The sequence below is a fragment of the Cnephaeus nilssonii genome, assembly GCF_951640355.1.
Source record: "Cnephaeus nilssonii genome assembly, chromosome: 2".
NCBI classification, from domain to species: Eukaryota; Metazoa; Chordata; class Mammalia; order Chiroptera; family Vespertilionidae; genus Cnephaeus; species Cnephaeus nilssonii.
The window spans coordinates 36,995,849-37,019,455 of NC_137073.1; the positions used below are offsets into that span (position 1 = coordinate 36,995,849).

Below are 23,607 nucleotides of genomic sequence, written 5' to 3' on the forward strand. Positions count from 1 at the left end.
GCGCAAGGCTCGGGCGTGAGGCTAGTTCCCAGGCGGGTGCGGCGGGGGAAGATGCCGCGTCTGAGGCTCGGCGTTGGCCCTTCTGAAGCGGAGTCACAAACCGGCTGGAATGTGGTGACGAAGAAGCGTAGGTGTCTTACTCCTTTCCTAGAAAATTCTTCATACTTGTGAACCGGAAGTGTGGATCCTTGGCTGTTTCACAGGAGCATTTGTCAGTAAATGAATTACTGAGAATTGGGGCCTTTCCAGCCACAGGGACTCTAGGAACGACTATGTTTTTCTCCCTTCAGAGAGCCTCCCCTCAGAGCCACTTTCCTCTGTGGAAAGCCCCCGAGTTCCGTCCTGGGTTAGAATCACTTGCTCCCTGCCCCCTAGATGGCGCCACAGGACGCGGGAGTTGGGGGAATTCCCAATTCCCCCATTGAAGACAGTGCTTCCTTTGCAGATGCTTCCTTAACTTGTGAAGGAAAAGGGGATTACTTGGCAGGCTTGGCAAGCTCAGTGACAGAAAGTGACCACACAGGATGGTCTACTAATAAATTCCTAACTGGGTAGGTCACGGTGGATAGTCATGTCCCAGTCCTATAGCTTCCTTAGCAAAGGTCCATCTTTAAGTGAGCCCTGCCCATTGTTCTTATGCAGCTAAGACAAATAACTTTGAAATGTCAGAGTAATTTTCTTCTTCAGACATCTGGAAAGCCCAACCTGCAGCACCAGAACACGAGACCACAAAACTCCCTGTTATTTTGTTGCCTGCACACCATATCTGTGTACTATAATTATCCTCTACCCATCCATGTAAAAGACGTCTGTGCTTTCCCATTTTGTTTTTAATCCAATCTTAGACGTTTCCCTCCTTTGCTTTCCCTGCTTTGATTTCTCCTGCTTCCTTGATGTACCACCGGTGGATTTCATGTAACCTTCCTTTGATTCTAAATGTATAAAATCAGCTGCAAAACGGCCATTCTCCAGAGCATTTTCTCAATTCGTCGAGATTCTGTTTCTAGGCATGTTTTCAAAATTTTGTCTCACATTCATATAAAAGTTTTCTATAGGTTTAGACATGCTTTTGTTGACATACAAATACCCTGAATTTCTAGCTGGACTTGTTGCCCTTGAACTCAGAAATGTAGGAGCAGCACTTCTTCCTCCGGGTCACTGCAAGTTGCTAACCTGCTACCTATTGTGTTCCTTTTAGTAGTTTATGAGTTTGACCCTAATGCTTGGTTGTAAGGAGATGTTCACAAAAGTGACTTGTCAGTTTCCCAATCTCAGAGTCTCAGTATGTTCTCTGGGATTAGTTAATTCAGTTGATCATGGAGCACTAATGCACTGGAAGTAACGGATTTTACTTTGTTCCATGGCTACAAAGTCTTTGGTTATAGAAAGATTGAGGACAGATTGAGAGTGGAACAAACATTTTAACTAATTACCCACTCCCAGAAACATCTTTGCAAAGGAAGGACAGCACATGGAAGCAAGGATTCCTATGTCTGCAAGTTAAATGAACCAATTGGAAGTATGAAGAGTTGGTACCCAGAGTCAAAATACCAACAGTGTTTTATTTAGAGCCCACCTCTTTACAAAGGATAGTTCTTTCTTTGAAGGAGTTTATAATTGGGTAGATGAAATTAACACAAATCAATGATATCAGATTCTTTGTAATACATGACAAGAAAAGAAATAGCCTCAGAACATTAATGAGACATTTAATTTTAATCTCTGGTTCTATCTTTTTTTTTTCTCACAGCAATGGTTTATTTTTTAATTCCAATTTACATTCCATATTATTTTATATTAGTTTCAGAGGTACAACATCGTGGTTAGACACTTATATTCTTTTTAAAAAAATAAATCTTTATTGTTCAGATTATTACAGTTGTTCCTCTCCCCCCCCCACCCCATAGCTCCTCTCTACCCGGTTCCCACCTCACCCTCTGCCCTTACCCACCCCCCCCCCCCCCGCCACTGTCCTCATCCATAGGTGTATGATTTTTGTCCAGTCTCTTCCCGCACCCCCACACTCCTTTCCCCCTGAGAATTGTCAGTCCACTCCCTTTCTATGCCCCTGATTCTATTATATTCACCAGTTTATTCTGTTCATCAGATTTTTTATTCACTTGATTTTTAGATTCACTTGTTGATAGATATGTATTTTTTGTTCATAATTTTTATCTTTACCTTTTTCTTCTTCTTCCTCTTCTTAAAGAATACCTTTCAGCATTTCGTATAATACTGGTTTGGTGGTGATGAACTCCTTTAGCTTTTTCTTTTCTGTGAAGCTCTTTATCTGACCTTCAATTCTGAATGATAGCTTTGCTGGGTAGAGTAATTTTGGTTGTAGGTTCTTGTTATTCATCACTTTGAATATTTCTTGCCACTCCCTTCTGGCCTGCATAGTTTCTGTTGAGAAATCAGCTGACATTTGTATGGGTGCTCCCTTGTAGGTAACTAACTGTTTTCTCTTGCTGCTTTTAATATTCTCTCTTTGTCTTTTGCTCTTGGCATTTTAATTATGATGTGTCTTGGTGTGGTCCTCGTTGGGTTCCTTTGGTTTGGGGTTCTGTGTGCTTCCTGGACTTGTAAGTCTATTTCTTTCACCAGGTTGGGGAAGTTTTATGTCACTATTTCTTCAAATAGGTTTTCAGTATCTTGCTCTCTCTCTTCTTCTGGGACTCCCATAATTCTTATGTTGGTACTCTTGAAGTTGTCCCAGAGGCTTCTTACACTATCTTCAACTTTTTGGATTCCTTTTGCTTTTCCGGAGGAGTGTTTTTTGCTTCTTGGTATTCCAAATCTTTGACTTGATTCTTGCAATCCTCTAGTCTGCTTTTAGGTCTCTGTATGATATTTTTTTATTTCAGTCAGTGTATGCTTAATTTCTAGTTGATCCCTTTTCATATCCTTGAAGGTCTCGTTTAATTTATCGGCCTTTTCTAAGAAATTCTTGAAAAACCTTATAACGTGGTTTTGAACTCTATATTCAGTCTTTTGCTTTCCTCCATTTCTTTCAATTGTGGCCTGCCTCTTTGTCTCCGCATTTTAGCTGCTTCCCTGAGTTGATGGATTTGCTTTGTGTGTTAGGTGTCCTAGCAGGGGCCCAGTGGCTCAGCCTCCCCAGTTACCTGTGGTGGACCCCTGTTGGTGCACCCCTTTGTGGGCTGTATGTGCAGTCTTGTTGTAGTTAAGCCTTGCTTGTTGTTGGTATCCCTGGGGGGAGTTGATCTCCAAGCCAGTTGGCTGTGAAGATCAGCAGTGTCTCCACTGGGAGGGCTTCTGTGCTCAGCTTGGATGGGGCGGAGTCTCAGGGTGGTGCAGACAAGCTTTGGTTTCCCTTCAGCCCCGCCCTAAGAGGGCCCTGTTCTCTGTGTCCCGCAACAATGGCTGCGTGCACCTCTGAGAGAAGGCTGCTCTCGAGTTTTTCCCGCTGCCAGACAGACCAGTTTCTCTCCGACTGGAGCTGGATATCAGTGCAGTCGGGAGGTTTTGTTTTTCTCCCGAACGAGAAGGCTAGCCACAGGGAGGGCTTCTGTGCTCAGCTAGGGTGGGGCGGAGTATCAGGGTGGCGCAGACAAGCTTTGATTTCCCGTCAGCCCCGCCCTAAGAGGGCCCTGTTCTCCGTGTCCCGCAACAATGGCTGCGTACCTCTGAGAGAAGGCTGCCCTCGAGCTTCACCTGCTGCCAGACAGTCTAGCCTCTCCCCGACCGGAGCTGGATATCAGTGCAGTTGGGAGGTTTTGTTTTCCTCCCTAATGAGAATGCCTGCCATGCGCCTCCTGCCCGCCCTCTCCGCGCGCCGCGAGCAAGCCAGCCGCGTATTCAGCTGCTCGCCCTTTCCGTGCTCACGGATCTCTGCACCTCCACAGCTCCTGAGGCTCAGCGTCCTTTTCTCTTTTTTTCTGGTTGTAGAACTTCCTCTCAGCCAGCTTTCTGGTGGTTCTGGACGATGTCCGCTCTGTTTTCCAGTTGTAGTTCCAAAATTGTTGTGGTAGGCAACAATTAGGTGTTCACCTTATGCCGCCATCTTGGTTTCTCTAGGGCTGGTGTTTTTAAATGTACCTGTAATTTGTTTTAATTGGGTATGGTAAGACAAATAGACATGGAAATGATTGTCATGAAGAAAGAAGTTTTTTGAAATTTATTTTTTATTTTTTAAAATATATTTTATTGATTTTTTACAGAGAGGAAGGGAGAGGGAGAGAGAGTTAGAAACATTGATGAGAGAGAAACATCAATCAGCTGCCTCCTGTACACTCCCTACTGGGGATGTGCCCGCAATCAAGGTACATGCCCTTGACTGGAATTGAACCTGGGACCCTTGAGTCCACAGGCCGACATTCTATCCACTGAGCCAAACCAGCCAGGACAAGAAAGAAGTTTTTATATTCACAACATCCCTAGAAACAGGAGACATAGCATGGCATGTGTATGGTAAATGGGAACATGGGCCCCTTCCCATGCTCCAACTCCCCCTCCCACCCTGTGGGAAATATAGTGAAGGCCATCTGTAAGTGGACTGAGAACCTGGCCAGCAACTTGGTCTAAGAAAGGCTAAAGAGAAAGTGCTTCTAGATGTGAGCCTGGATTGTAAACAGGTAGTGTTTTGAACTCACACAGGCACGTGCCCCTTCCCCTGCATGCCCTGTTTTTCTCTGTTTTCTGTACTGTATAAAACCTGTGTTGGGAAAGTCTGGGTGGTGGCAAAACAGTAGCACCCCCTCCTCACCGCCTGCCTCTTCTGTAAGCCCATCAGCAGGTTGGATGGCACTTAGTGGGACAACTTCACCAGTGGTAGCCAGTGCAACAGTAAACCTCACCAGTTGGCTGTCATCAGTGTGTGTACGTAAGTCCTAATAAACTCATATCTTTCACAGCCACTCCTCCAGGTTATTTCTTTGGAATCCACAAACAACTCACTGAGGTTTTCTGGGACCTCAGCACATTGCATATAACAGCATGCCTCTTAGGGCAACATGGCAAAGCACAGGGTTCATCAAGAGGCAGAAAGAATGAGGGGAAAACATGGGCATGAACCTTTACTGTGGTTTTTATGGGAAGGAATGGGTGAGACAGGTTATGCAGGTTTAGGATTTGGCTAGTTTGAATAATTTCAGTGGGCTCTTGTGACATAGAGGCTGTGGCCTTGTGTGAGTAGGGCAGGGGAATATTGACTCCTAGAGTATAAGAGCTAGATAGAAGAGGTGGCTCAGAGTATGAACTCTGGTTTGGGTTGGTCTGTGTATAAAAGCTGTTTGCTTCTCTAAGAACTGGCTAGCTTTGATAGAGGCAGTGTGTCCTTAGTCAGGGAGGCCCCAGATGCTGGAGCATCAAGAATATCCTTCTTATCTAATAAAAGAGTAATATGCAAATTGACTGTCACACCAAGACACAAGATGGCCGCCCCCATGTGGTCAAAGATAGCTGCCCCCCTGTGGACACAAGATGGCCACCACAAGATGGCCTACAGGGGAGGGCAGTTGTGGGAAGTTAGGGGTGACCAGGCCAGCAGAGGAGGGCAGTTGGGGGTGACCAGGCCGGCAGAGGAGGGCAGTTGGGGGAGACCAGGCCAGCAAGGGAGGGCAGTTGAGGGGGACCCAGGCCTGCAGGGGAGGGCAGTTGGGGGGGAACAGGCCTGCAGGGGAGAGCAGTTGGAGGGACCAGGCCTGAGTAAAGGGCAGTTGGGGGGGGACCAGGCCTGCAGTGGAGGACAGTTGGGGGGACCAGGCCTGCAGTGGAGGACATTTGGGGGGGACCCAGGCCTGCAGGGGAGGGCAGTTTTGGGCGATCAGGCCAGCAGGGAGGGCAGTTAGGGGTGACCAGGCCAGCAGAGGAGGGCAGTTGGGGGAGACCAGGTCAGCAGGGGAGGGCAGTTGGGGGGGACCAGGGCTGCAGAGGAGGGCAGTTGGGGGGAGCAGGCCTGCAGGGGAGAGCAGTTGGGGTGGACCAGGCCTGCAGGGGAGGGAAGTTGGGGGGGACCAGGCCTGCAGTGGAGGACAGTTGGGGGGACCCAGGCCTGCAGGGGAGGGCAGTTGGGAGCCAGCAGTCCTGGATTGTGAGAGGGATGTCCGACCACCTGTTTAGGCCCGATCCCACTGGGCCTAAACGGGCGGTCAGACATCCCTCAAGGGGTCCCAGATTGGAGAGGGTGCAGGCTGGGCTGAGGGACACCCCCCCCCCCATGCACGAATTTTGTGCACCGGGCCTCTAGTAGAAAATAAGAAAATATAATTAATACAGTATTTAGCATTTTTGAAAGCTAGCCCAAAACATTTAGCAAAGTCATTTAAATGGTCTTTGCTCCATTTCCTGAAACATGGTGCCCGTGCCCTGATTTCAATTATTGTGGATACTAACTAATAATATTTTTAAGACTATTGATTATATCATTTTAGACCTTTAGGCTATTCTGAAATTATATGTCCTTAGGCAAAAACAGCATATGTGATTAAGTGATGTCCATTTTTTAATAAATACTGGGTTAGAAACCTCACCTCATCTCATGCTACAAAGAATTTGTAGCTCTGTTTTTAACTGGTTTTGGGAAAGTCACTGAGTTGTTTACATCTCCTTCCTGCCACCCTCCTCAAGTGAATTCTGTGTGTGTGTGTGTGTGTGTGTGTGTGTGTGTGTGTGTGTGTGTGTACTACAGAGTTGACCATCCTCCAGGAAACAATGAAGAAGTCTTAAAACCTCATGGAATGCCCCTTGCATTTTTCCAGCTAGAGGCCTGCTGCTGTCAGCCCAGCCAAGCCTCCCTTGGAAGGTCAAGTGTTGAAGTCCCTTGGAATGCTAGAAGAAAATTTGGCAAAAGTCCAAGTGTCAAGGACAATAGGCTCTATGCCAAGTTATCTTGTTTAAACTTCATATTCCTATGAGACAGATGCTGTTATTATTCCCCATTTAATAGTTGAGAAAACAGGAGGTAAGCTAGGTTAAATTGCCCAAAGTCATACTGCTGGTGAATACTAAATCAAAATAATGTCAAAATAGAAGGAAACATATTCTTGTTTAAGAGTAGGTGGGACTTTTGAGCCATGCTTATCAGTAAAAACTGTAATGGGCTGCCTTTTTTTGGCTGGCAGGATTCAGGTAAAAATTGAATAACCATTTTTTTCAGAGATGTTATGGAGGGGATTCTCCAACTGCTTGAGAGTTGGATTGGACAGCCTCTCAATATCCCTTGATAATTTTAAGATTCTGTGAGTTGGTGTTCACACCAAAAAATTCACACACAGCATCTGGAGACTCTACCACCAGAGGGCAGTGTCTTCACACTTGGTCCATTTTCACAGAAGGAATCAAACCTGGTTTCCTCTGGAGCTGCTTAAGAGCACCACGTTTAGAACCATTACAAGGGTGATATGGGCCTATGTGAAGATGGAGCGGGAACTACCAAGGGGATATTACTATCCATTCTTCTATCAGCTTAAATAATGATTTCTGTCTGCCAATGAATTGGAGAGTTGTCAGACTGCTAATAGTCAAAGGGAAGACACCATTTCCAGAAAGCCGAGGAAAGGTGCGTTCTAGGGGCTGTGAACTGGCAAGGAGCCCTCATAGTGTTGCCCCTGCTACCCCTGCACTCTGAAGACTAGGAAAGTGAAGAGAGGAAAGGATTGAGTAGTGTTAGAAGGTGACAGCAGAAACCCTGTCATACTTGGAATGGTTGAAAGACCCAGGAATATTCAGCCTGGAGAAGAGAAAACCTGGAGGACTGTCTTCCATTAAGGTTGTTCTGCAGGGTCCTGGGTATCAAAACCAGGGTTAGCAAGGGGATACTGCCACGGGGCAGATCTCAGCTTGATTTAAGGAAGAACTTTCTGGTAAAGTCTGGAAGGACTACCTTGGGAGGCCACTCGTTCTCCATCATTCAGTCACAGTGTGTCTATTTTAGGCCTGATCTCTCTAGTTGCTGAGGAATATAGCAGTGAGTAAAACAAAACAATCTGCCCTTAGGGAGCTGACCTACCTGTGTCGGAACATATTCTAGAAGATGCTGAGGTGGATCATTTGGAAGCCTCATATATCAGCCAGGATGGATCTTACCATCCCTTCAGTGGATTCCATAACTTCCTGAACTTTATGAAACCTAGATTGGCTTCATATCTCTGAGACTACCCTCTCAAAATTTGCAAAGAACATCACTAAGACTGCATAGTTTTTATGGTTTCAATAGAAACAAGCCTGTGAATTATGATATAGGGACACAACAGAACTCTGATATATTGTAAAAATTGCCTTTGGATTTGGAAGTCTTAGAAAAATAAAAATTCTTCACTTAAAAACAACCTCCAGTCAGTCTACTTTTCATATTTCTTTTATTTAAGCTGCATTGGGACAAGACATTAACATTTTCCATGTGATGAATTATTTCTAGAGAACAGCCAGGTCACACAGATTTACATATTCCATCCTTGACATGAACATGTAGGATCTCAACTGAAACAGACCCACTGTTACTTTTTTCCAAGTGCTTACACATCTTGATACAGTCTTAGGGAAGCCATGCTAATTTTAATTCCTCTAATTATTGGTATTTATATCCCAAACCCACTTCCCTCCACAGCTATCTTTATTCTTTAGCACCTGTCTCTTTCTGGCTTGCACTTTCCTTTGCACAGCAAACATTCTCAGGAAGACCCAGTTTTCATTTTCATATATTTTTTCCTCTCAATGGTCTGCTGTTGAGATCTGTATCACCCTAGAGGACAAAAGAGAGAGAGGTTGAGAAAATCCTTGTGGGCCAGAGCTGAAGTTCTGACATCTTTGCCCCTTCTTGCTAGAAAAATGCCTGGGCTGGTTCTACACAGGCTTCCTTCCTCATAATGGACACCATTGGGTTATATCTGGCTCATTCTGTGTAAGGCTGTGGTGGTTTAGATAAACCTTCCTTGGGCTTAGCATGCTCAAGCAGGCCTGAATTCCACACAGGCCACTGAGAGGACCAGAGTGTGGTTCCCTGGAATACAATGCTCCCCATGAGCTTGCCTGTGTTGTCACATGAGGGGCCAAGGGGCTTGTTTTTCTGTTGTGATGTGTTTTCCCAAGAAAGAAAAACTCATTACATCCCACAAATGGATTTTAAAATTAACAAGATTTCCTTATGGAGATTGTGGGATACTTGCACTCAACAGGGCCTTTCGCAGCCTCACCCATGCCTATCCTGCTAGCTTCATCTCCCTCCCTGTCCATCACTCTTGCCTCATCATGAGCCCCTCTTCTCCAGTCATGATGTACCCTTGTGTGAATCCCACCTCTGCACTTTCACATGTGTTGAACCTTCTATCTGGAGTTCCCTTCTTTCATTCTCTACCTGGTGTGGCAGCAATTTATTCTTTTTATTTTTTATTATATATTTTTTTCATTTTCATTTATTTTGATATCAGAAACTAATACTCTTATAAAATATGCTGATCATGTCCATGGATGTTATACAGTCTCAATTGCTATAAAAATTTCTAAAAATGTCCTCTTAGTTTCTGTACTTCTGTTATCTTGGAAGGTAAACAGGCACCATCCTTGAGTGGCACTGCTCTAGATTCTTGTACAGGTTACATCCAGTGTGGAGCTGTTCCACCCAGCCACTCTAGGTTAAATCAGTCACTCATTCCCTGTGATCCCTTCCCAGGAGAGGCAAACACCACATCACAGTTTATTTGCTCACAGCCTTGTGTTGATGTGTGTGTCTACCTCTCCACTGGATTCTGAGCTCCACAAGGGAGGATGGTCTTTCCTACTCATCTCTATATTCCATAGTACAGGCCTAGCCCATATTCAGAGCTTGATAAATATTTGTGGGACTTAATATAATGCCATTTGGAAAACTAAACTCTGTGGGGTCTTGACTCAGTGTTGACTCATGAGCTAGTTTGCTTAAGACATGTCATGGCTACAGATGGCATATCTGCTCCTATGACCAACAGGGAAAATGGGATAAGAGAGTGAGGATGGATCAAGACATGGATAACAGACCCCAGGGCTCCCAGCCTTATAACCTCTGCATGCTGTTGGCACAGTGATGTGGAGAGAGACCAATCGGACTAGGGCCAGCAGACCCCAGGAATAAACAGTCACCAAGCCAAGGCAGGGGATATGCTTTCTGAGGTGTCTAATTCTGGAGGCTAACACTTAGCAGGTAGAAGGAGCTGAAATGCCTCCTGAGTCTGGATGGTGCAGGAAACCCATCTGGTATCTTCTTTTGGATCTACCTGCACGGTTGATGAGTTCTGGTCATTCCTCCCTTTGGAATAGGGGCTGCTCCCCAGTTCTGCAGGTACCTTTAATTTTGGGGTGAAGTATAAGGATGCCCATGATGAACACCCATTAAATTCTCAATTTAGAACCATAGCATAATAAAACGTTTATAAATTTGTCTCCTGTATTCTTTTTAATTGGTTTTGAATTAAGAAAAATAAGAAAGGGCTATTTTAAATTGTCTCTCTAAAATTCCACCTGCCCTCAGGCTCAAGAAATGGTACTACAATGATTATTATTTCCTTAATGCTAGTTATCGAAATTCAACCAGTATTGATGAGATCCTCAAGAAGAATGATACTGTGGGGGATGTGGAAGCTGAATACACGTTGCCTATAAGCTTGCAATTGTCCCTATGGTTGTCCAGTGAAAACAAGCTTGTACTCAGCACCTATTTTCCAGGCTTAGTATTAAGTAACATCAGACATGGAACCTGCTTTCAATGAGTTTTCACTCAGATGGGGACACATCATGACTACCAGCACCTGTGATATAGGTAAATAGCATCACAGCTGAGAGCTTTCAGATTCGAGAGAGAGAGTGTTGCAGCTAAAGGGACAGGGGAAGCTTTGGGGTTCCCATTGTGTGAGATTAGGGCATGACAGTGTGGAAGCCAGGAAACATAGAAGTCTGAAAAAGCAAAGCAGGAACAGAAGCAGGAAAGGTGAACTTGGAGCATGGCTGTCGAGAGTGGTATCTACACTCACCGGCTGTGAACTGGGACATGGAGAACATCACTCCTCAGAAAGGGTTTTGGAGGAGCCTGTCTTGGACACCTGGATGATCTCAACAGAGGTGATGCCTTTGCCGGCTACACGGTGTCTGGTGCGCAGCTTGTTCAGAGCAGTCTCTGCCATACCAGCCCGCTCCTCAGCATCATCCAGCTCATGTACTGTTTTCCTGTAGCGAGCAAAGGTCTGGTTGGCCTGCTCCTCCTGCAGCAAAGACACAGTGGAAAGTGGGATGTGAACCTGGCTTGTTCTGGTTAAATGTGTTCTGTTATCTGTTCCGCATTGTCATCTAAGAGTGTAATTGTTCTATAATGCTTTTACAAAACACAGCAGTCCTGGGTCAGGGTCATCCTCCAGCTTACCACGGACAACTATCTCAACACTTTTAGATAATTCTTTTTGGCCTTGACATCCATATTTCTAAATAAAATGTGCTCTGTTGCTGCTTTTATAATTTTTGGTTTTAGGCATTAGTTATTGGGGTCCCACTTGGAAGTTGTGGATTTAGTTCTTCCCCTAGCCCCCACCACACATTTCCCATCCCCTTGTCTTCCCAGTAAAGACGTAGTTGTTTTATTTAGACCATATTTACTATATGCCTGGCCTTTATTGAGCCTTTGGGGAATGGCTTTGAGTAGGTTAGTGGCTGATAAATTCAATATGGTGGCCCCAGAACTGGCAGCAAATGATAGCAGAGTCAAATATCTATGTCTTGGATGATGGTGGTAAGTGGACATGTGGTGTAGGATTGAGACTTGAAGCCACTATTTGCTAACCATCTGACTTTGACTTTAACATAAATATCCCATACTGGGCTGTTTACTCACTTGTGAAATGGACTAAAAATACCAGATTTCCTGCCTTGCATCAGGAGAATCAAATAAGGGTGGGTCCTTGTGTTTAACAGTATGACCAGGAAAGAGAGGTTATCCTGGCAGAGGCCACAGGGTCAGCAGAAGAAGGATAAAGGAAGCTAAGACCTTTCCTGATTTTAGAGCACACCCTTCAGTGGGTACTTCACCCAACACAGGTGTTCTTAGAGGATAAGTTTGGTTTTTACATATTCTTATTGCCAGTGTGTAGTGTCCAGTCCACTTCTCACATGATAGTGGGGGTGAAGTGCCATAGACATAAGACTCATGGGAGTCATCTTTTGGCCAATACTTTATTCCTTTCCTGCAGTTAATTCTAATCAAGGCTTGAGACCTGGGCTGGGAAGAAAGGGAGAATTAGGGATGTGTGGTGAGCACCTACCGCCTCTTCAATCTGCCGCTTGTAGACCTTCATCTTGTTCTGTAGCTTCTCCACCAGCTCCTGCATGCGCTGATTGGTCTTGTGGTCCTCCTCTGTCTGGAAGACCAGCTCTTTGAGGCGACGCTCATTCTTCCGTAGAGTCTTGACTGTCTCCACATGCCGTTTCTGCTCGCCATCCAGTTCTGTCTCTAGTTCCTTGATCTGAGGAAGGAGGAGAGGAATGTGGCTGAGGAAGTGTATGTTTTTGAACTTCAGAGCTCAGTGACCTTGGACAGGGATGTCATGGCTACAGTGTCCACTTCCTACCCAGAGGTGAACAGGTGAGCCCTGGATAGGAGGGGTCAGGCCCTTTGTAAACTGGTTACTTTTCCCAGAGCCTCAAGTTTCCTCCTCTGAGAAATGGGAGAGGCAGGGATCAGAAAAGGTGACCAAACCTCCTGGGCCCTTCCAGCTTCAACATTCCAGGAAGTAAAGGCTTATTTTAGGTAAGCAGTAAGAGAGGAATAATATTGGAAACTGAGCCTGGGAACAAAGAGGACGAATATATTGGAAACTGCTCTGCTTGGGGGCTAAGGAAATTCTGGGGGAAGATGACAGGGAGAGGAAGTGGAGAGGAGACCTTTGTATAAATAAATTAGAGCTGTTGCCTCAATATCCCTTTCTTTCCCAGCTCTGGAATAACCTCATCAAATGCTGGGCATGCTTTTGGGGAAAGGACCTCCTCCCTCCTCCAGCCTGGCCGTATCTGTCTCCTAGCCCAGCTCAGTGTTGCCCTCACCCTGGTTTCCAGCTTCATGATTGTGCGCTTCCCTCCTTTCAGAGCCAGCTGCTCAGCTTCCTCCATCTTGGCCTGCAAGTCTTTGATGGTGATCTCATAGTTCTTCTTGATCTTCTCCAGGTGCATGCAGTGGTCCTGCTCCTGCCGGAGCTCTTCTGCCATGCGGGCAGCCTGTGGGAGACCAGGAGAAGAGCATGAGCTGGGGCTGGGTCTGCATCCAGGCTCACGGTGCCTTTGAGAGGTGAGGAACCTTGTCTCCCAGTCTCTCGGAAGCCAAGTGATTGACTTGAGGAACCTCACTAACACACTGCGGGGGTTTGATGGAAGGGGGCTCCAGGCTCCCATGTCCTTCCAAGTGCAAGGGGAGCAGGCAGGGCCATGCACTCATAGCCAGGCCTTCCAGTCCTGTGGACTCCACCAGCCTGGTGCTCTCCAGCCAAACTCTTTGCTGTATCATCCAAGAGGGGCATAGCACAGAGGGTGGAAAAGCACAGATCTAGAGTAGGAAGGTGAAGTTCTGTACCCAGCCCCTGTGTGACCTTTGGTAAGTCGTTTTACCCACTCTTCTTACATTCATTACACAAATATTCATGGAGGACCTACTGTGTGCTATGTCTGGGTCTATGCTCTTGAGACATACCACCAAATTAGACCAACAATGTTCCTGAGCTCCTGGCATTTCCATCAAGTGTGAGAAAAGAAAATCTGTATTTTCTCAGCCCTAAAGTGGGATACATAGTATCTACACTCAAGGTCCATGTGAACACCCAAAGGGATACTGGGATAAAAATACTTGGCAGCACATCTTGCCAACATCCACCCCTGAGCCCCTGATCACAGCACCCATTTTCCTTCCACTAACCCTCCCTTCAAGGCTGGTTTGATGTTCCTCTTTGCCAAAAAGCCTGCCAAGATGAGTCCACATCGATGGCTCCTTTGATCTGTGCCCCCAGGCTGCACTCTCTAATCTCTCACATGATCATGTGTAGCTTGTAAGTGTTCCTCCAGACTCTGGTCTCCTCAGAGCTGGGACCATATCCCTCTGGCAGGGTGCCAGGACTCCATAGTGACTCGAGGAGAGGTGCTGGCCTTCCCTGCCTAGGGTAGCCGGGTCCTCAGCAGGTGGCCTGGCCTGGGGTGCCCCGCCCCCTCCCACCGGCAGCAGGCAGTGCACACACTTACGTCAGTCATGGCTTTCTTGGCCCTCTCATCAGCTGAGCGGAACTCACTGATGAGCTCCTCGTGCTCGTTGGAGATGCGCTGGACATCTGATTCCAACTTGCGCTTGACCACCAGGAGGCTTTGGTTCTGGAGGAGGAAATGAAAGAATTGCTGTGAGACAGGAGTCTGCACAGCCCTTTTGTTTCCAGGAAAGAAAATGACCCTCTCCTAGACATGCTTGTCAGACACCCTAATAGGAAATGGCTCTAGGACCCTGCTTGGAGTGAGGGTCTTTCCTCTGTATTCTTCTCTGGATTTTAGAGCAGAATTTGCCTCATGAGGAACCCAGGAATAACATCATTTAGGCCTGAGGAGGGTGGCAGCTCTAGAAAAATTCTGAACTCAGAGCTTGGAAAACCCAGTTCAAGGTTGGGTACTTCCACCTAGAGATGGATAAATTCCTTACCTCTAGGCGTTTGGCCTTCTAGTCTCCAAATGGGATAACCCCTATATGTCCCATGTACATTTTTTCTTTTGGTAAATTCACATGAGATGATGAGTAAGTAGTAAGCCATGCCAGTAAAGGACTGCACTGTGAACAGTAAGCAGTACTGGTGTTTCCATTAGTAGCAGACAGAACTCCCAATGTTGACCATGGTTAAACCACAAAAGTCTTTGGCCCATTTTTTTCTTCATTTATAAAAATGAAAGTCAAACTTTGGAATATTCTAGATCACTCCCAGTTCTGAAGTTCTAGCCTCAGCTACACTTGTTTAAAATTGGCTTAATACTTAGACTTTTCTGCGGAGTTTCTAAAAGTTTAGATTTCTGGGGTTCTATCATGGATCCACTGGATCAGAATCTCCAGGGGAGTCTCTGGGAGCCTGTCTTTAAAAGCTGTACACAACAGTGTACATGTGGTTAACACACTGTGCTGTGCATGAAACATGGCTAAGATGGTACATTTTATGATTATGATTATTATTATTACCATAACAACAACAACAAAGTTCTGCTGGTGAGTTTCGAGGACTTGAGGAATGAGGACATTAGCTGCCTCTGAATTCTGAGGGGAGCTCACAGGTCTGGGCACCATTCTGGACTTGCCCTGGCATCCTGAGTATGAGTTTCCATGGCACTTCCCAGGGAGCCACCATCCTACCTGGACGTTGACCTCGTTGTGTCGCTCTGTGATCTCCACCACCTCTTGTTCCAGCAGCTTGCGGGAGCGCTCGCTGCCCTCCAAGGCTGAGCGCACCTCCTCCAGCTCCGTTTGCAGCAGGCTCAGCCGCCTCTCCTGCAGGTTGTACTGCTCCCGTAGCTCCTCGTGCTGCCTGGCATCCTCATCCATCTGGACCTGCAGATCCTGGGGGACAAGAAGACACAATCTGAGCTCATCTCTTTGAGCTGGCCAGGACTAAGGGTGCTCTGATCTTCACAGACCTGACTCAGGAGGGAGCTGGGGTGGAAATGGGGAAATGGAGTCACAGCCTGGTGTTTACAGCAGGGCCTCTCAAGAGGCCTTCCTCAATGAGCTTTGACAGTTATACCCCCACTGGCTAATCCCTCTCTTGCCCTGTCTTGTTATTTCTCCATAGCACTTACCATTTTTTTATACTACAGTTTTATTTATTTGTTGCTTATTGTCTACATGCAGAGATATTTGTTGTTTCATCCATTCTCCTACCCCTAGCACTTAATACAGAGCCTGGACAAAGCAGGTCTCCAATAAACACATGTTGAATGCATGGATCCAGCTATACATGCTTTAAAGACCAACCTGATGATGAAGAGTGATAAAGGAGGACTTCAACTCTATTTGTGTTTATTTCTTAAGGTGGGTGAGTAGTGGATACATGGGTGTTTATATTCTTTATTTTTCTATGTCTGAAATAATTTATAATAAGTAAAAAAAGGTTTTAAAAATTAAGACAGGTCCAACTTCCTGTTTCCCTCCTTTCCCCTCTTATTCCAGTGGTCCTGGATATGGACGATGGTAGTTGGGACCTCTTATTTATTTATTTTAATAATTTCAGAGAGGCAGGGAGAGGGGAAGAGAAATAGAAACATTAATGATGAGAAAGAATCATTGATTGGCTGCCTCTTGCACTCCCCACACTGGGGATCGAGCCCTCAACCCGGGCATGTATCCTGACTGGAAATCGAACCTGGGACCCTTCAGTCCGCAGGCCGATGCTCTATCCATGGAGCCGTACCAGCTGGGCGGGACCTCTCATTTATAGTCTCCAAGTCTACTGCTCCCTGGAATGCCAGCCACCCCATGTTCTCACTCTCTTGTCTTTATCCTAGCTGAAGACATGCATGAAGTTAGTTTTCTGTAAGCCTGTAGGCTTGGGGTTGGCTTGCTTTGTGATTAGTTCTTTCCCCTCCCAGGTCACTACCTTGAGTTGCTGTTGTAGCCTTTTCAGGGTCTTCACAAGTTCACTGTTGTTCTTGTTGGCATGGTCCAGCTGGATTTCCATTTCATTCAGGTCAGTCTCCATCTTCTTCTTCAGGCGAAGTGCCTCTGCCCGACCCTTGGCTTCTGCCTCCAGGCTGGTCTGCAAAGACTCAATGGCCCGCTGGTGGTTCTTCCTACAAGGCCAAGCAGAGAAGGCCTTGACGTACTGGACAAGCACATTCAGTCTGTGCTAAACCTCCCTAGATAAGAGACTTCTGAGCATCAACATGAGTATAGCCACCATGTTAAGAAATTAAATTCTCTTTCCTTAAAGTATTTAAGTGAGGGAGCTTTGGAAAAAGGAATGGAAGGTGAAAGTTTAACACATGTCTTTTGTGATATTGATTCATTTAACATGAAAAACAGTCCTGCAAGAAAACTGAGGTTCCAAGATGGTGAAAAACATGCCAAAAGTCATCCATTTAGCCCACAATGAATTGCATTCAAACCTAGATGCTGAGGTCCAGTTTTATTTATTACAAAATAGGAGTTTTTATTATACAAGTTAGATATATACTTATCTTCAAAACAATTCATTGATTGCTCTTAATATATATATTAATTATATTGTAATCAACAAAATAAACATTTCCATAAAGCCCTCATATAAGCTGTATTAATCTCCTTTTATAGGAGGGGACCAGAGGAATTAATTTAAATGTTAAAAAAATGTTTCATTGAGGCAAATAAATGATTAGCATGTAAAGATCCTGTCCACATTATGCTCACCTCTGCTTCCCCCCTGAACACCCACTATGTGCAGGCATGTTGCTGGATTTGCAGCACTTTAAGGTGTATTCAATTTGCAGATATGGGCAAGGATATCATGACATTCTCAAAAGTGAACAAAATCGGAACTCATTTTGGCTTAAAAATAAATACAAGCAAAAACGTTGGAAAAAAATTAAAGATCTAAATAAATGGAAAGACATTTATGTTTACGGATTTAATATTGTTAAAGTGGGATTAAATGCAATCTAGTCACAAACAACCACACATTGTATGATTCCATTTATATGAAATGTTCAGAATAGGCAAATTAAAAACAAACAAACAGAAAGTAGATTAGTTGTTGCCTAGGGCTGGGGCTGGTGGTAGTGGTGGGGGTGAAATGGGGTTTGACTACTAAAGTAAATGGTATTTCTTTGGGGGTGTGATTAAATTGTAGTGATAGTTGCACAACTAAAAACCATTGAATTTTCCCCTTAACAAGGGTAAATTGTATGGTATGTGAATTATATCTTAATAAAGCTGTTGCGCACACACACACACACACACACACACACACACACACACACACAGTGGCATAGCTAGAAATTTAGGGTGAGGGTCAGGTTTAGCCTACTGGCTATAGAGTCATTAGCTTCTCTTCACAACATGCTTTCATATCTATAATTTAATTTAATCTTTTCCACATCTCAGAGAGAGGTGATTAGGAAGCTGTCATCTTCTCATCTGTTAGCTGGGAGAATTGCATCACAGGTAGTTTTTTCTAATTCTTTATTGTGGCAAAATATACATCAGATGAAATTTACTATCTAACCATTTTTAAGCATACAGTTCAGTGGTATTAAATACATTCATGATGTTGTGCTACCATCTATCTCCATAACTCTTTTCATATTATAAAAAACTCTATACCCATTAAATAATAACCCCCATTTCTTCCTTCCCCACAGTCCCTTGCAAATACCATTCTACTTTCTGTCTCTATAATTTTGAGTACTCTAAATACTTCATAGAAGTAGAATCATACAATATTTGTCCTTTTATAACTGGCTTATTTCACTTAGCATAATGTTCTCAAGGTTTATCTATGTTTTATCATGTGTCAGAACTTCCTTCCTTTTTAAGGTTAAATAATTTTCCATTGTATGTATATATCACATTTTGTTTATCCATTTGTCAATGGACATTTGGATTATTTCCATGTTTTAGCTATTAAGAATAATGCTGCTATGAATACAGATATACAAATATCTCTTTTAGAACCTGCTTCAAATTCTTTTGGGTATATATCCAGAAGTGAAAATGCTAGATTATATAGTAATTCTATTTAAAAATTTTTGAGGACTCTCCATACTGTTTTCCATAGCAGCTGTACCATTTTATATTCCCACAACAGTGTAAAAGGGTTTCAAATTCTCTACATCATCATCAACACTTGCTATTTTCTGTTTTTTTTAAATAGTTGCCCTTGTATTGGGTGTGAAGTAGTGTCTAATTACAGTTTTGACTTGCACTTCCCTAATAAATAGTGATATGGAGCATCTTTTCATACGTTTATTGGCCATTTGTATATCTTCTTTGGAGAAATGTCTATTCAAGTCTTTTGTCCATTTTTTGATTGGATTATTATTTCATGGGGTTTTGTGATGAATCATTGAAGTAAGACATTTCAAAGTGTTTGTTAACCACAGAGTACCCCATCTGTATGAAGTACTACCATTATTACCATTCAACAGATGTGGAAACTGAGGTTCAGAGAGGTTAATCTAATTTGCCCAAGATCACATGACTAGTAGGTGGCAGAGACCCAGATTTCTGAACTCTGCTCCATCATACTATCAGTCAGCCTTTCATCCTGTCAGCCCCATACCTCGTAGCTTCAAATTCTTCCTCTTTCTCATGAATTCTCCGGTCAATGTCAGCTTTAACCTGAGCCAGTTCCAGCTGAATTCGAATCACCTTGCTTTCTTCAACCTGCCAGGAATGTAAATGTCAGTCTTTCTGTCTAAGCAGGTTTGCAGACCCTTGCCAAGTGTTCAGCCCCCAAAGAGACAGCCACGAGGTTACCTCCAGGGAAGACTCAGCTTCCTCTAGGGCCACTTGGAGTTCGTCCTTCTCAATCTCTAATTTTTTCTTCAACTTCTGCAGCTCATGCACACTCCGTCCTCCCTCGCCCAGCTGATCAATCAGTTCTTTTATCTCCTCTGAGAAAAATAATATTCTTGTTAATAAGGTGCCTGAGGACTACCAGCTTCCCAGGATCATGGCATGTGGCATAGATATTCCTCCACTGGGGCCAGAAGCAGGCACTCCTAGCCTCATTGTATCAAAAGAGAAGCAATACACTCCAAGTCATGGATTTGTGGAGCATCAGGGCTTGAGTGGATCCAAGCTCCTCTTTTTATAGATGAGGGTCTGAAGCCCAGAGAAGAGTAAGCAAGCACAGAGTAGCTTTAGGGCCAGTGCCCAGAACTCTAGGGGCTGTCAGTTCTATATGCAAGGCCTTCCCTTCTGGAGACACCCCCCCCCCCCCAAAGCACCCCCCAGGCCTCAAATTCCAGCCCGAAACTCTTATATGTAAGGAATAAGTATACATATGTATATTACTTACATGACAGATGTAAGGGCTAAAATAAAATCTACTGAGCCTTTATTTGTGCCAGCTCTTCTACTAAGTGAAGACTTGACACATTTTATTGTATTTCATTAGCACAACAACCTTACAAGGAAGGCAGTATTATTTCCCTATCTTATAGATGAGGAAATGGAGACACAGATAGTTAAAGTAACTCACTTGCCTGAAGTTATATTACTGAGTGCTCGAGTGCTTCTACAAAACTCTTGCCCGACAGTCAACAAACATTTATTGTGCACCTACTGTGTGCCAGTTGCTTAAACCCATGATGTGCCTGGGAGAAAGAGGGCTCTGGCTGTGTCTTTGTCCCTGCAGGCCCACCTGCCTGCCCTTGACTCACCCTGCAGGGTCTTGTTCTCCTTCTTCACTGACTCAAGGTGCTCGATGGACTCCTCGTAGGCGGTCTTGATCTTGAAGCTCTCTGTCATGTACATGCGGCACTCCTTCTGTGAGCTGTCCACCTCCACCTGCAGCTCCTCGCACTTCTGCTGCCACTCAGCCAGCATCTTGTCAAAGACCCGTTGCTTCTTGTCCAGGGCGGCAGCTGCAGCATTGGCCTAGGGAGAGATGGGGATGGTCTCTGACTTTCCTGCCCCTTTCCCCTCCTGCTGCCCCCTCCCTTCCTTTCCTCTCCTTCCCCAGTGACTCTGGTGACCACAGACTTCTTGGGGATTGGGATATAATTCAACATTTATGGCACAAGCACAGGCTTAGGGAGTCAGGAAAGAGCTACATTCTAGTTCTAAAACTTCTGCTACTAGATGTGTGACCTTGGGCAGTCTACCTGACTTCCTAGGCTAGAATTTTCTCAAATGTAAAATGAGGAATCTGGGCCACAACATCCTTCCCAGATTTATGACATTCACCCAATTCCCCATAATGTATTTCTCTATAATGTATTAATATATGTTATACATCCATTGTCCAACTCAGACATGGGCTTGGTATTATTTTTCTGTGAATCAAAGCTGATTATTCTTAGACATTATTTTTTCATAGATTTTCATCTTTTTCATAACTCTCTGGTAACTATATATTTGCTGCTGTGCAATACCAGATTTTGTAAATTTCTGCGTTATTTCCTAATTTGGGAGTAGCAAAACCTTTTTGGGTTTTAGGACGATTTTCTGAAGCCTTTCTCATGGATGTGACCTTCTGCCCTCACAGCTGGCATGAAGCAATGGTCCTGTCTAGACCACGACCAGGTTGATATGGAAAGGCAGTGGATCTTATTTAATTCGGCTGAAGACTGGCAAATCAGCCTGAACCCCAAAGATGCAAAGAGGAATATTTAGCCACACAAACTCTGTGGGACATGGTTTTTATGAGAGAATAGGGAACAGGGATAATATGTTACATGGCTTCCTGGGACTAAGTTTTATCCTTGTCATGGGTCTATTTAAATAGTGGCTCATTGAGTGTTAAGATCTAGAATTATGAGTATATATAAACACATATTCAAGCAGGAGCCTGTTTTCAGTGGGCCTGTATATAGACCCTGTGTTTCATCCTCATCGGCCACTGTTTCTTCCTGTTCACCCCAGACATATGACAGTCTCATCCCGCTCTCTGTGGGCCCTTAGACCTGGCAAATAGGCAGCCTTTGAGCCTTTGACCTTCTGACCTTTTCCAAGTCAATGGTGAGGTCCTCGACTTCTGCCTGGAGTCTCTGTTTATTCTTTTCAAGGGAGGCAGCCCGGGCCTGGGCGGCTTCAGCTGTCTCTTCCGCTTCCTGGAGCCTGGCAGCCAGTTTCCTCCTACGGATGAGGGCAAGAGGGGTTATCAAGGAATCATAGGAGCCCACAGGCAGGGGGCCCGGGAGTGTGGTGCTGAGCTCTAGGGTGACATGGACAAGATGAAGCAATCACTTCCATTCTTTAATTCAACAAGTATTTGTTTCTATTCTGTGCCAAGTATTGTTCTAGGCATTAGGGAAGCAGCAGTAAACAAAACGGACTAAGATCTCTGCCCTCATGGAAGGTCTGTTCTAGGCGGGACAGACAATATACAACATATAGACATAGCACTACGGAGAAAATAAAGCAGGGAAGGGGACACATGAGCAAAGGCCTCAGAGAGGGTGGGTGAGGGCCCCGTGGGTGTCTGGGGTGGAAATTCCAGGCAGAGAAAGGTGAGGGATGAGATTTAGGTTTAGCTGGGAGTGAGAGCAGGCAGTTGCTGGCTGCTCCTGGATAGCTCACAGTAGAAAATAGAAAAGGGCTGGGGGCAGGAGGTGGGAGTTACAGGAAGGCAATTTAGGCTCAATCTTTGAAGATCTTTAGATAAAAGATTTGTGTCAGCTGGAAGGCACAGTGGTTACTGCTATCCTGTCACCACAAATTCCAGTGAGTGGAAGGCACAGTAAGGAGGCACAGGGCTCACATGCAGGGCTTCCCTGGGTGGGCGGGCCCATGGCACCCAAGCAGCCTCTGATGCAAGAGGCCAGTTCAGAGCCACATCTATGTGTCCCCTTTTATTTCCTCAGGCCCTTCAAGCAGAGTGTCCACTTCTCTAGTTTGTGAATGAGGACTCGAGGACATTTACCACAGAGCTGGGGAAAGGCAGAGTGGAAACCTTAGCCACGGGGTGTGGTCTGTGTACTGCCAGCATCACAGAGAGGCTCCACCCCAGACACACCAGGCCTGTGGAGGCTTCCTAAGCACTTCAGAGGCAGAGGAGCCGCCTGGAGGGGGAGCCCCTGCTCCTGACTTCCCTGTCTGACCTAGCACTTAAGGCGGAGGATGAGGTAAGAGAGCCCTTGATGATGGAACCTGAAAGCTGGCGGTGAGTGGGTTCCCCTGTCTAGACACTCATCCCTCCTTTAGAGGAACCTGCAAACTGCCTTCTTCTGGTCTCAGCTGTGGCTGATGGTGGTGAGATCCCTAGGGCCCACCCACCCGCTTGGCCTTCCCGGCTCTCCTGCCATAGTTGAGCTCACTTGGTCTCCTCCAGCTCCTCAGTCCTTTGGATGGCATCAGTCTCATACTTGGTCCTCCAGGTGGTCACCTCGGTGTTGAGTTTGGACACTAGGCGCTGCAGCTCTGTCTTGCCTCCCTGCTCCTCCTCCAGCTGTTCCTTCAGCAAGTCCAGGTCGTGCTTGGTGTTGGCGAGACTCACCACAGCTGTGCTGCGAGACTGTGGAGACCACACGAGCCTGTCAGAGGCCCGCTGGTCTCTCCACGGCCCAACAGTGCAGCAAGTAAAGGGGAAAAAATACCACCAGGGTTTATTTTCCTTTTTTTTTTTCCAATTACTGTCCACAAGATACATATTTTCACTTAGTCATAGTTAACTTTTTTACTTATTAGTGGGTCAAATATTTTTCATGCTCCTTCTACATTTTCATAAGCTATAACTTTCTTCAAGGAGGCTACTCTGTCATCCACACCCCAGCCCCAAACGAACCTTGGACTCCTCATCCAGCTGCCTCTTGTAATCGTCCACCTGTGATGTCAGCGATGTCTTTATCCTCAGGATTTGATTGAGTCGGCTCTGGGATTCTTCATATTCACGGCTCAGCTCACTATTTTCAGCTGGGTGAGAACGAAATGGGAGAAGTATTGGATGAAGAACTGGCTCTTCAGCCAGATCCTGAGCTCCCTCG

At 45.2% G+C, this 23,607-nt stretch overlaps 1 protein-coding gene and 1 long non-coding RNA gene across 2 annotated transcripts in view; one reads left to right on the plus strand and one right to left on the minus strand.

The window, feature by feature from the left end:
• The first annotated feature begins 2 nt into the window (after nucleotides 1-2).
• LOC307108837 lies at nucleotides 3-23,522 on the plus strand. Its single transcript, XR_013814349.1, has 5 exons — nucleotides 3-127; nucleotides 13,138-13,258; nucleotides 15,872-16,015; nucleotides 22,489-22,749; nucleotides 23,370-23,522. It is a non-coding gene; the product is annotated as an uncharacterized lncRNA (long non-coding RNA).
• MYH16 (myosin heavy chain 16) overlaps nucleotides 8,437-23,607 on the minus strand; it is a 56,576-nt gene continuing 41,405 nt past the window's right edge. Inside the window, exons 31-43 of the mRNA XM_079787049.1 lie at nucleotides 23,409-23,536; nucleotides 22,942-23,138; nucleotides 21,628-21,760; nucleotides 20,344-20,560; nucleotides 19,436-19,572; nucleotides 19,239-19,342; nucleotides 16,581-16,773; nucleotides 15,341-15,544; nucleotides 14,200-14,325; nucleotides 13,018-13,188; nucleotides 12,240-12,440; nucleotides 10,962-11,189; nucleotides 8,437-8,701 (exon numbers count right to left, since the gene is read on the minus strand). Of these exons, the coding sequence (XP_079643175.1) occupies nucleotides 10,989-11,189; nucleotides 12,240-12,440; nucleotides 13,018-13,188; nucleotides 14,200-14,325; nucleotides 15,341-15,544; nucleotides 16,581-16,773; nucleotides 19,239-19,342; nucleotides 19,436-19,572; nucleotides 20,344-20,560; nucleotides 21,628-21,760; nucleotides 22,942-23,138; nucleotides 23,409-23,536 (2,012 nt within the window). The 3' untranslated portion in view covers nucleotides 8,437-8,701; nucleotides 10,962-10,988. The remainder of the gene's footprint in view (nucleotides 8,702-10,961; nucleotides 11,190-12,239; nucleotides 12,441-13,017; nucleotides 13,189-14,199; nucleotides 14,326-15,340; nucleotides 15,545-16,580; nucleotides 16,774-19,238; nucleotides 19,343-19,435; nucleotides 19,573-20,343; nucleotides 20,561-21,627; nucleotides 21,761-22,941; nucleotides 23,139-23,408; nucleotides 23,537-23,607) is intronic.